General features: G+C 39.3%; 1 protein-coding gene across 1 annotated transcript in view; it reads left to right on the forward strand.

Annotated features, from left to right (window-relative positions):
• myt1la (myelin transcription factor 1-like, a) overlaps nucleotides 1-13737 on the forward strand; it is a 63205-nt gene that overhangs the window by 11912 nt on the left and 37556 nt on the right. The window contains exons 2-5 of the mRNA XM_035678087.1: nucleotides 1781-1868; nucleotides 3089-3143; nucleotides 3397-3430; nucleotides 8686-8748. Of these exons, the coding sequence (XP_035533980.1) occupies nucleotides 1839-1868; nucleotides 3089-3143; nucleotides 3397-3430; nucleotides 8686-8748 (182 nt within the window). The 5' untranslated portion in view covers nucleotides 1781-1838. The remainder of the gene's footprint in view (nucleotides 1-1780; nucleotides 1869-3088; nucleotides 3144-3396; nucleotides 3431-8685; nucleotides 8749-13737) is intronic.

Genomic DNA, 13737 nt, shown 5'->3' on the forward strand with positions numbered 1-13737 from the left:
GAGCAGTCTCAAGGCTAGGGCTGTCCGAATTTACAATTTATATTAACGCTGCAAACGCCCCCCCGAGCTGCCACTGCAGCTGGAGGGAAGACAGGAAGCACGCAGAGCTTGTGCTGTGTTTCATTGTCCTTCATCATCAGTGTGTGTTTTTACTTCGTCTTTTGTGTGCTGGTTTTGGCATTTAGTGTCTCCCAGCAGATCTCGATGTGTTTTGCTGGTAATAATGTAGCCCAAAGGGAGATTATTGTGATTAATTTGATAAAAGATTTAAAAGAATCCAGTTATTTTTCTTTTGGGATTGCCATTCTGTATTGTTTGCAGAGGTGGTCATATTACATTGAAGGAGATTCTTAAAGCAGCTTCATCTTTGAGTCTTAGGTAGCACAGAGATTCGCTGCTCATCAGCCGTAACTTTTTGATGAGCGAAATCATTGTTTTCTTTCAGAACCCTGGAGAGGTCAATCGGGCCCAATTCACAAAACCCTGTTTGGTTGTCTTTCACATGGAAACTTTCATTCTGCAGGCGGTGAGAATTTCAGATGAGATTTATTGTTCCTCGTGACTTGTCGTGGTATTCTGCTTGGTGTGAAAATAGGTGTGAAACCCTCGCAATTACTGATGATTGTGATCCACTTTTACCATCTGCTCTTCTTAAAAATGAAAGCAGCTATTCTACATTCTTAAGTTTTGAATTAAGTTGTCCAATACCGATACCAATATCGGAAATTCCACCACTACTGCCTAAAATGTGGTATTGGGTATTGGCCAAGTATGTATGTATGTGTACCTGTGCACCGATCTGATACCAAGTAGTTTATCAGTTCTGAAATCGGACCCTGCTACTTCCCAGTAGTATTTCTTTCGCCATTCTTTTCTCCCAGGATAGCTAAGTCATGAAATGAATTAGATATATGTATACATATAGTATCTATTTTGTAACGGACATGTATTGGATCCGTACTTGGTATAGGCTGATACGCAAAGTTTGGGTGTCGGAATCGTTATCAGGAAAGAAAAAATGGTATCTTAATATCTCTAGTTTCAAGTCTTCAGTTCACAGCTGGTGAAGTAAGATGTCTTGTCTCTGAAGCACCTCATCCTTTCAGGACTAAGATGAATGCTTTAAAGGACTTATTGTATCCATGTTTTTGGCCTTGTTATGGGTCATTTGCTGGCTTAGCTGTAGGTCACTGAAATGTTTTCAGCAGTAAATCTGTAAAACCGCTGCAGACAAAAACCTAATTGACTGAATGAATGAAATGTTATTCTGTAGGTTGCTGAAATGTTTTTAGCAGTGGTTCAACCTTTCCAGAGAAACACTTAAGTGACTGAATAAATGAAATTTCACATTTGAAAATATCAGTAAAAATTTATAGATGGTATTTGGCAGGACTCTCTCAGGTGTCAAAATGTTAACAAAATATAATTAGGGGCGCCCGGCTAGCTCACCTGGTACAGCTGGTGCCAAGACTCCATGCTGCAGTAGCCAAATCGAATCCGACCTGTGGCCCTTTGCTGTATGTAATCTCCTCTCTCCATCCCGCATTTCCTGTCACTCTTCAGCTGTCACTATCAATTAAAGACCATATATTTTATTTTATAGTTATACATTTCAGAAAGACAATTATCAGTTCAGAAGCTTCTCAACTAAAGTGACAAGGCCACCGTTCAGTGTCTTGCTCAAGGACACTTAAGCAGAAAGAAACAACTGCATACAGGTTTGATTCTGGGAATCTGATATCCTGCAGAACTGAGAAGTTACTGTGTTTTGTTTTTGCAGATCATGACTTTGGAAGACGGCTTCTGAATTCTGTTTGGTATAAAGACTCTTCAGCTACATGACCAGTGCTACACCGAGCTCTGACCAGGTAGATACACTGTCACAACCAGCTGGTGTTTATGTCAGAATAAGTAAGTCACACTTTTTGTTGCATAATTTATGTTCATTGTTGAAAAATAAGAGAAATAACCTTTAATGAACTAGCAGAGATATTAAGACAAAAGCAACACCAACAACAGAAGGGAGAGTAAAAAACTCTGTGTGTACTAGCTACTTTGTGTGTGTGAGATTTACCTATCATTAAATTACAACAGGTTGCACCACATAAACGATTTCTTACGTAGAGATGAGTTGTTACTAAATATTTACACACAGTAATTGCAAGTGTAACTGTGTAGCTGATAGACGACCCTTGTACAGTGAAGAGTAAAATAAATATATAGATGGTTGACTTGTATGACCTGACACGTGATACAATGCTGTTTAATAATGATGGAAACTGGGATACCTAATAAACTGCATGAAATCATTTTGAAACAAACGTCCTTCTTCTGTACAAATAAAACAAGTATTGGCAATTAAATGTAATATATTGTTTGGTCCCATAATGCAGTTATTTTTGTTATACAGATAGTGATGCTACAGTGACTTCCTGTCTATAATAGTTGATTGCTTTTGATTGGACAGCACTACAGATGTTTTCTTGTAACCAATTTATACATTACTTATGTCTTCAAAAGCTAAGACAATTTGTTTTGATAATGCAACAGATTTTGTACAAATCTAGTTATAGATTTAAAAACTGGTGCAACCCAGACTTGTTGGTGGTAGCCACCATTTGAGTGGTAGCTAATGTGTTGCTACTACTACGTTGCTAATGATTATGTTTCCAGCTGATGGATTCTAAACAGTTCAGGTTAATAAGTTTTTCCTTTTGCAGGAGCTGATGGATTGCAAAGTCTTTGTTTGGGTGTTAGCAGTGATTGCTAATTAGAGGTAGCTGCTACTGCCCTACCTTCAGCAGTTTGTTGCTAAGTTTTTTAAAGTGGTTGCCAAGTGGTTTCTAGTTGGTTGCTAAGTGGTTAAGGTGTTATTAAGTGCTAAATATGGTTTTCAAGGTAGCTAGTTGCTAAGGTGCTGCTAGCAGATTATTGAGTCAGGGTGATAGATGTTGCATTTCCAAAGGCAGTTGCAAGGGATTTTCTAGGCGGTTGCTTTAGGAAACCCATTTGAAATGAGCATATAACACAACATAGTTTCTTTTTACCTTTACAGTTTAATAGAGTTGACTTGTGTTTTCCTCTTCAGATGGAGGTGAATGTGGTTAGGAAACGCCATCGCACACGGTCCAAAGGAGTTAGAGGTATGTTTGTCTGTTTGTTGTTTGTCTAGAAGAAACACACTATTAAAGGCAACCTGGCTACAGTATGCTGGCTGGCTAGTTACCCTAGCTAATATGACAGCTATTTTTACTCATGTTAGCGTAATACATCTTTAATTAAATGCTCACTCTGAAGTTAGAAGCATCAGTAAATAGCCAAATCTATCACATACTGTAAGTTAACAGCAGGTGTGATGTTATAACATCAGTTTTTTTGTTCTGTCTCTGTCTGAAGCCGCTGTGGAAGCAGTAACACAGGAGCTGTTCAGGTAGGTAAACCTCTGCAAAACACATTTAACATTGAATTGCACTATTATTATTGCATTTTGGTATTAAATTGTGTCACCACCTTGCATTCATTAAGAGAAAATAACATTGAAAGACGTCCTCCCTCCCCATGTCTCATAGTTTTGACTCATGATATCATAATTCGCACTATGTGGGCCCACTCTGATTGGGTGCATTAGTTCAGTGTGTTTGGCAGTAATATGTCAGGTGACACCGACATTCAGGTGGGCAATAATAGAGAAACCTTGAGAAGAACGATTGGCCTGATATGAACACGAGTAGTTTATTGTTACCGGACATTTGTTCTTGTCAGCTGATTGTCGAAGCACTGTGCATGTCTCACAACAGTAGTCTTGCAATACCAGACGATTGGAGATCACCCCGCCTACCAATTGTCTGGGTATTTCTAAATGCAAGGTTGTTGCTTGAAAGGCAGCAAGAACAGCCGCTTACAAATGTACACTTCTTACTTCAAGGACATGCCTTACCTGAAACGATGCTCTTCCTCCACTCCTCCACAGTGATAGATATATAGCAAATCAAAAAGAGAGCTTTTTAAAACATTGAAAATGGATGTTTCAATTAACATTTTTTGATTCTGTTTAACTGTTTATAATGTTGCAAAAACGTATGACTCCCACATAACACTTTGGATAATCCGTCTCTCAACCAATCTCTTCCTGTAATGTTGTCCAAAGATGAAGAAGAAATTAATATATAACATCAGTTTTTGCTTTCACCTAGTTTTAGTAACAAAAGCTGGGAGATTGGCTTCAGTCTTTATTGAGCGAAGTGTTGTGAGTCTAGTGGACCAGCTCTTTGCTCTCGCAGTTTAATCATCTAGTTGTGCTTTTTGATCGAGTCACCCAGGAATGACTGTAAGAACTTGTCAAGAACATGAAACAGTGTTACTGACACAACTTTAAATGACAGAAGGCTGTGGCACTGTGGCACAGTGGGGGGGGTGTTAATAAGAGGTAGAGGAAGTATTCAGATCCTTGAAAGTAGCAATACAGCAATTTAAAAAGACTCCAAGTTGTGCATTGACAAAGTCAGCAAAATGTATTTAAAGTATCAAAAGTAAATTGACTTCTAGAGGGCATTTTTCTGAATTATCAGAATACCATTACACACCATTTTTTTTGCCAATGATAGAGTTCTGTGAAGTCCTCTTCTGCACATTCGGATGGTTTGCAGCTGGAATGAGAGTCTTTACATTCAATTTCGAACCACAAAAAACAATGCCTTGTTAATGAGTGAGCATAAGATGGAGCATGAGACGAATGGGTGGATTGATTCAGTTCATCAGCAGTGATGCAGGAGCTGTACCAGATCCTTGAGCTGAAGAGGGAGCTGAGCTTGAGGCGAAGTGAATAGATGCAGATGGATGTAGTATTTCTGAGGAAATCATGATTTAGAACATACTGTAGTGGGTCAGCAGTGTGTCATCTACTCAACCAACTAATTCCACCAGTAATTTATTACATTTTGATGACTTACTTCATTTTGCGTCATGACTGGAGAAACATACCAGCTGCTGCTGACAGTAAATGTTGAATATAACTGCTACCTGTGTGTGTGTGTGTGTGTGTGTGTGTGCAGGATGGTAGTTTCTGCTTCACTTAATCTCATTTAGTAAAACTGACAAATATTGGTGTGCGCAGCAGATTATGGTTGAACCCGGTTTGATCCAGGTCAACGCGTTACTGTAAACAACATGTCCTGTCTGCACTGTGTGAGCCCTGAGCAGAGAAGCAGAAAACTCAGCTTGTTTCACCTGTGAATTTAAATCTGATGGGTGCCGGTGAGGGCTGTGCACCCAGGGCCAGACATGGACAGAGAACCTTTGAAGTTAGCAGTAATGGTAGAAATAACTGTGTTAACAGTTAATACTGTGAAATACCATAAGCATGTCATGAGCACTCATTGAATGTTTTTCATCATTTTATTTTCTCCATCACAGTCACTAATCTGACTAATCTGCAGGGATAAACATATACAAATTAATTTGTCATTGTGGCGTGGCAGATTTTGGAGAAAAAAAGACATGTGGCAACGATATTAAAAGTCTTCCATGACTTAATTTTAATTGCTTAATAAACAAATCACATCTGCCAGCTCAGTGGGAATCTAATCTGCAATTTCTGCTGCATCACAGCCGTAGATATATACCAAACGCCAGGTTGGTGCCTATTCAATCCAGTGATACAGCGCATACACCCAAAAACGTTTCTACTTTTAGGTTTACGTTTACTCCATGGTTATTTGGCCCAACGAATATGCGCAGTAGTGTTTCTCTCTTTGCCTGTGAGCTCCTGTTTGGCCCATAGACTTTACATTGTGTTGATGTCACTGATTTTTAAATCGCATTTCTCAGCTCGAGGAGTGTTAACCTTGTTGGTAGTTGAGGTGTCCTGTCAACAGTTTTCTCTTTTATAATGGTGGTCTAGTGAGGCTTTTTAGGCCGTAGGGGAATTTGTTGCTACAATACTGCGAGTGGACCGCTGGGCAAAAATGGAAGCAGCCACTCTGACATATTTGGTTCTATTATATATCTATCACTGCCCTAAGTTTCCATTTTAACTCCAGTTATAAGGGATTTTTGTCCAGCTAGCTAACGGGACTAAAGATGGAGAGAGCTTAATTACTGGCCAGATTTTCATGAAATATGCTGTTGATATTTATGGTACCCTGATGATGAACCTAAAGTGTTGGTGACCCACTAAACTTTTCTTTCTCTTGAGTCTCTAACCTTTTTGAAATTGAGAGCCAACAAAAGGGAGAAAACTGTCTGGAGGGCTACTTTGTATATTTGACAATGTAAAATTGATGCTTTCAATAAAATAACACAGTCATTTTCATATACAGGGTTGAAGTGCAACTCAAAGAAAGTCGGCAAGGGTTAAGGCCACCATTTGGGACACAGAATGAATGAATGAATGCCAAATGCAGAAAACCAGAATAAGGAAGTATGGTTTCAACTCAGAACATGTAATACTGCCAGAGATACAAGAGATATAAAACATTGATGGATATATTGTCATGCACTTTTTGTCTTAAACAGTTGGTCTCATACTAAATCTAAAATAAATTGTTGTGAAGAGTTGAAGGATGTTGACTTCAGTAAGTAATACAGATCTCTGCACCGGAGTCAAGAAACTTCCTGAAAGAAATATTCAGTTGCTTTGGAAACAAGTGGAAGTTTCTCACCACAGATGAAAAAAAAAAAAGTATGCTTAAGAGATGGAGGATTTTAAAACTCAACGCAACAGCTTGTTAAGGTTAAGGTTGCACTGATGCATTTTGGGAGTTATATCATGATTGGAAAGCATTTTTGACATTGTATCTGGGAATTGAAGACTGTACACACACACACACACACACACACACACACACACACACACAGAGCTATGGGATCAATAAGTCAACACTATTGGTCTCTGCTTCCATACTGATTGATGAACCGCCTCACCTTGAACAAACTGCCTCCTCTTCCTCCTCGTTTCCTCCACTAGTTCTCCTTCTCATCATGTTTTTCTCCCTCTCCTCTCCCTCCTATTCCTACCCCTCCTTCTACTATACTGTGGCCATCCTCTTCTTCCTTTTCCACCTCATTTCCTCATTCTACTTCTATTTCTTATCCTCCTCTTCGCCCCCTTCTACCTATTTCTTTCTCCCCCCCTCCAAATCCTCCCTTTGTATTCTTTGTCATCATCCTCTTTTCCCTCAAACTCCTTCTCCTTGCCTTCCTCCTCTTTCTCACCCTATTTATCTCCTTCCTCCTCTTCCTCCTCCTCCTCTGCCTCCCTGCGCTCGTGATGTTAAATCTCCTCCTTTATCTTCATGCAGCTCTCACTCTGGCCTGCAGTTACAGAGTGTATAGATCAGGTGATGATGGGAGGAGGGTGGGTGGAGCTCTGCAGTGCTGGGTCAGAGGTCGCGGGTGTGTAGTCCCTGAAGCCAAGCAGCGTGCGTTGGCTGGCGGTCTGCGTGTCTTCGGGGCAGAGAGGCCTGAAAGCTGCAGCAGAGTGACTCAGAGCCCTGTAGAAATCTGCTGCTGACTGCAGCCATGATACAAAAAAACAAAACATCCAGACAGAAACACTTGAACCTGCTGCTGACAGTGAAAACAGCTGAATGAGATGAGTTGGCGTCCTCCAAATTAAGGTCAAATGAAAATAATGTTGAAAAATTCATCCTTAATCTTCAGCATTTTCACATTGTTGTTAGTGTTACAAAGTAATCTACCAGTACTGTATGTATGCATGTATTTGATTCCAATAGTGTTGATATCAATGATGGCGGATTAACTTGTATTGCACTGCAAAAAGAAGTTGAGGCAGGTTAAACTTATTTACCAGATCAACCTGCAGTTTTTGCCCTCTGTGTTGGCAACCCTGCAGTAGCCTTGTTTCCATCCAAATGTATCGCAAATGTTTAACAAATTTCAAGTACTACTGTTATGCGACTGTTAGGAGTTCATGCATTCATTACTTCAGGACTCCAGTTCTCCAGTCAGAAAACCAGAAGAAGAGTGCGCAACAAGAGGATGTAATTAAAAGGGCGCCAGTCGAACGTCAAGCGGTGAAAAACAATACAGAAAACACGATGGAAATATGACAGTTCAGTTTGTTTCATGTATTAATGTGAGGAAGGTAACATCAGATCTGTGTGGAGTGATCATGGATTATTATAGAGGCATGGGAGCAATCAGGAGACTGTCGGAGCGGAAACAGCTCATCTTAATTCTGAAAAGTGTTTCCATCTCCCATCCCTTTTTTTCAAGCAAGCGTTAAAACTTTTTTGCAAAATTGAGGGTGTTTTTTCAAATATTGCCATTTCCATTTCCATTTGGGAATTCTGACTCACTGAAATGAATTTGTCTGAGTCTGTCTGAACGTAGGCTATAGGGAATTATTGTCCACCAAAAGTCTAGCATACAAGTTTATATGTTGCTTGTTTGTGGAGGACAATAGCTGAAGTTGGCTCGGAGTCAAAGTGGTTATATTGGATTCCAGTGGAGACTCAGTGGCATGGTGAACATTCATTCTTTAGACCACTCAATCCACTTCTCCATCCTTGATCCATATGTGCATTACGTTCCAAGAAACCACTAACTGTGACACCAAAAAAGAACAAACTCCAAACATAATGACAGGTTAAAATGGATAAAAGTCCTCTCTTTGCATCACTGACACAAGTTCGTATTCTGACTGTGTGTGTGTTTCCTCCTCAGCTGTCCCACCCCAGGCTGTGATGGCAGCGGTCACGTCAGTGGGAAGTACGCCAGACACCGCAGGTACGAACTGCACGTCATATTTTATACACTGATAAAGAGAGATTCAGACAGGTCTTTCAGTCAATGATTTTTAGGTCTCGAAGGAACTTTGTAACCAGGGATGGAAGGAGAGATGTAATTGTGTCACCTGATATTAAGAACATTTGCTCTGGTGCTGTTTGTTTAATTCTAATACAGTTGTTGTGTTTCTGGTTTTTGCTGCCGCTTTTTTCTTGTGTCTAAAGTATGAAGTCTGAGATGCACTGCTGATGTCTGAGGATTCCTTAAAATGTACACTGTAAAATTTAAGAAATCCTTTCTGTGGCATTTAGAGTATAGTCAGATTCTCTGTTGTAGTGTAGGTCTCTATTGGTATTAAACCAAAATGAATGCACCGGAAGCAAAGAAAGCAATATCAGGGTTTTTTTGTTTTTTTTTTATCAGAGAAAGGGTTATTGTCATAAGTACCTTTTGTTAATTGTTAAATAGTGTGAAAATCTGATAAGGACAAGACAAGAATCAGATTATGAGATTCAGCCATTTTGCTCCAACTTTTATTTTGAAAAGAAAAAGAAAATCCATTTAAATGTACCTAGGATTAATTCAATTTAATCTGGATGCATTCTGCCAACTTCTTGAGTTTCCTGGTGCAGATTCAAATATTGTTGTTTCATTCTGTGAGATTTAATAGAGATTAAAAACATAAAAAGTTTGGAATGTTTACAAAACCTTGGATTTATTGTTTATTGTTTATTTTGATGTGACATGGGGCAGCTAACCCTGCATTCAGGACTATAAATTAGGGACAAACAAGCTCATGTCTTTGGAGTTTTAACAATCTGTCAGGGAGTTTTGATTAGTCTTGATTAGTTTGACACATAAATTACACATAGAGAGTCATTTAAAGGGTCATTCTGATATATAATGATCGTTTTTGACATTTTATGGTTTTGGGGCACAATAATAAATCAGTAACTTAAAATGAAGGTGATTTATAATTGTTTTGGTCTAACAAAAATGTAGGGTGCCTAGATGATGCTACAGAAAAAATAACATTTAAAGGAACAAAATGGAAAATAAAATGTGGGAAAATTTGGAAATTGTACAGACTTTTATTGGTGGATTGTAAGGAAGGGACTGGGGTTGGCTGTGGCCCTGCCTGTAGGCTTCAAACGTCTCACTCAGCAGCTCAGAAACCGAATCGTACCAACAATAAATGAGCTCACGTCATGGTTTCAAACCTCCTGGATTGGCAGCGTTTGCAGGTCACAGCCTCCAGCTCAGTAAATTCAGTGCTCTGTCACAGGACCACAGATATAAAACCAATCAGGCAGAGTGTGGAGCTGTGAAGTCCTCGGGTCACACCAACCGATGGCTGTCCGTCCTGCAGCTTGAGGGGTTGGACTGCTGGATAGTTCCTGCCTCAGATCTCTGACGCCTTTGGAAATGGTGAATTACCAACAAACGCAGGGGGCCGCTACAAAAAGTGATGCTCTCTATGAGTAATTTCAGCTGGTGTCCAGTGTTAAAATCTTCTGAAGTAAACCTGCAGGCAGAGTGAGATCATAGTGCTCAAAGTGCAAAAATAAGCCTCTTAACAAGTGCTAAGACAAGTGCTTAGGTCTTAATATTATCTAATTTTCCTCACCTTATTTTCCAAAAACTGCCAATAGGATGGGATGATTTCATTCTCTTCTAATGCAAATAACCTGATTCCATTTTCTTTTGTGAGACAATGTAGAGATACAAAAACATTATTCTGCACAAATCTTGGTCGAAACATCATACATTTTATAAACCAGGTGAAATATATATCAAAGCAAGTGTACTGTAGCTGCATTGAAGTAGAAGTGGGCCACAGAAGTTTCCACTAAAATACAATATCATTTGAAGCCTGAATATGTGGCTGTGGAGGAGGAAACTGAAATATTTTTCATTTAAGTAGGTAAAAAAAAAATCTGATTTAAACATCCATTATGAAATCAAAGCACTCGTTGAGATGTTTTGAGGTTATTTTGGAGTATCTCTATGATATTGTTTTTTAGTGTAGAAGCTGTGTGTGTGTGTGTGTGTGTGTGTGTGGGAAGCTGGCATATAGAGGTTGCACGGCTCAGGACAGCGGTGGTTTGATGCCTGAGGTAACAGAAAGATAATGAGAAGGGCAGGATGGCGAATCGCTGGCAGAGCAGACTGATGGTGCTGCGAAGGGCACAGAGGCAGGAAAAAAAAGCATCAGGCATACAGAGTCTTCTTATAAGGCCTTCATTATAAGAAGACTCGTGACTTATTATAAATACTCTGATGGTAGTTTTTTTAAATGATTAGACATAATGATTGTGGGAACACAAGGAATGAGATTTAAAAACCTGCTTACCTCTCCTTTGAGTTCACTGCTCTATCATTATCACAGGGGCTCAGGAATAGTTTCATCATTATCTTAGTGCAGATACTTCAGTGTTAGTTCTGGGTACTGATGATGTAAGCTTGGTTCTTAGTGTTAAGCACTGTTGTCCACTCAGTCTGGACTTTTATTGTCTCGGACTTGGCCCTGATATTGTTGTTGGTCTCGACTGAGTGCAGCAATATGTTTTCTTTTTTCCGAAGTAACTTCCTCCTTCAAAACAAAACCATTTATGAGGGGCGCTTGTTCAGAAAATGGGTTGAATTCAAAATCCATCCAGAATGGGCATTGACATTGGCAACCTACCAGGTGGCACTTGCAATCGTATGCCTGGTTGCCAAATCTTATCTCATTGGCAATGGCAAAAGCATTCTGTTTTTGTCTGTCTCAATCTCTCTCATTTGGACTCGGTCCTGACATGGACTTGAACCATTGTACTCTGTCTCGACTGGTTTTGGCCTTGGACCTTTTCTTGGACTCAACAAATGTGCTTTTGATTACAGCACTGGTGTTAAGGCTTGGTCACACCACCATTTAAAACTTTCAATAGGATCTCTCCAATTTTTTTGCAGGGAAAATATTTTCCTATCGAGCTCCAACTTTGGTGAAAGTGAATTTGCGCCATTGAATTATAGCAATTCGTCTTGACAGTGCTGACCTTTGAGGGAACACAACGTAGTTTATTAGCTGTGTGTAAGCGTCCAGTATTAATTGATCTCCTCTTTTGGATATAAACTGCCCCACTCCAGAGTTATGGTTTACAGCATGCCAAAAACGCAAAACACAACATTACAAAGCCAAGAAATCCAAATTCCAAACTTGAAATACTGAAAACACAAAAATCTACAGGGCTAAAACCATAAAACGTATAAAGTATCCAACTGCTCACAAATCTGTATCTTAGTTTAGAGATGTAGGTTATGTCTTCCAGTTCTTTTGGATTATTATTTATAGTTATGAATGATTTTCACAATCCTAAAAAGAAACAAATAACCAAAACTAGTTTACAGAAACTGGTGATTGTATACCGTTCATGTGTTCAACGCAAATTGTTTGTGTCATCATGCTTTGAATGCACAATAAATTTATGAAATGACGCCTTTTGTTCAATATTCTTTCTTTAGAGAACACAATCTCCCTGCAAGGACCATGTAGTAGGTGCAAGAGCTCTCAAACACATAACATGAGCTTCCAGCACATGGAGTTGCCCAGTTGTCACTGAATTAAAAATTTGTTAAAATTTCCATTTTTTTCTGAGCACTTTACGGATTTCTCATCCAAGTTTTACATGAAAGCTGAGGCTCAAAGTTCTTTCTTGACATTGGAAACAGCAGTAACAATCTCACTGCGTGATTGTTTTTCCTTTTATCATCTCTGATAAATAGTTGTGCCGACAAACTACTGAAGTGAGAAAAGTGACAGAGAAGGAAAGACAGAGGTAGAGACACAGAGTGAGACAGAGACTGAGAAAAAAAGAGAGAGAAGTAGGTCGTCTGATGGTTCCCTCTCTGGGGAAAGCAATGGCTGAATCACTTAATCAGTTAATCATCGGCTGATCACAGGAGTGTACAATACACAAACGCCTGATTTTACAAAGCCACACAGAGAACGTAGCAAAATCATTAAGTTCCTTGTTTTCTATTTCTATAAAGGCTGGGAAGTTTCCTCCGACTCTACCAAACATCGGTCAACCATTTCTCACTCAAATACTAAAGTAAAAGTAACCTGCGATCATTGCAAATGCAGTATATAATGTGGAGCGACGTTAGACCACTTTTTTTAATCAGATAGTCTTTAACTTTGTCTACCTGCTGTTTGGTGTTGGGCAGCTATAGTGTGCAATGGGTTTATTATAGGTTTTTCACTGATTTCAACTCCTAGCTGCTGCCAGAAACGCTTATGAGACTGAACAAAAACAGTTGTGGGCCATAGGACCAAAACAAATATCGGAAATATGCTAAAATATTCAGTGGAGCTGAGTGGAGACTGACAATTTGAGTGATAATTTAAAGGATTTGTCACTATGAGTGACCCCATGATACATCACTGTTCATAGGAAAATATTGTTTATTGCAGGTTTAAACTTGTAATTCTTAAAGTTTAAAAACAGTGTGTAAGAATTAGTGGCATTTAGCAGTGTAGTTGCAGAGAAGGAAATGCCCTATTAAGAGCCAGTGTTTTGTTTGTCCGTTCTAGGCTGCTGTAGAAACATGGTGGCCCCTCCAACAATTGTTCTTTTCAGGTGATTATACACAATGAAAAGAAAATAATACTAGATCCATTCTGCCAAATAGATCCTCATAAAGTTACAACACGGACCTTTAATTCCTGGCTGATAGTTTGGAATTGAAACACGGCGTGTTTGGATCTCTTGTACACAGACTCTGACCGGAACAAGAAAGAAGAGAGAATATGGCCTTTATCTTTGTCTATTATCCTTTAACCTAATTGTATTCCTAATACCAACCTCCACAACATTTCTCCATATCTCCTCATTACCCTACTGGGATCTATAACTTCTTGAGGCAGAGGCACAGTTAGTGTTGTTCATGGTACTGAATGAGTGGGGGTGTAGGGAGTGTAGTCAGGTTCAAAGTCACTGCCCCCCC

The sequence above is a fragment of the Morone saxatilis genome, unplaced genomic scaffold (genome assembly GCF_004916995.1).
Source record: "Morone saxatilis isolate NCDOM2014 unplaced genomic scaffold, NCSU_SB_2.0 Contig7, whole genome shotgun sequence".
Lineage (NCBI taxonomy): Eukaryota > Metazoa > Chordata > Actinopteri > Moronidae > Morone > Morone saxatilis.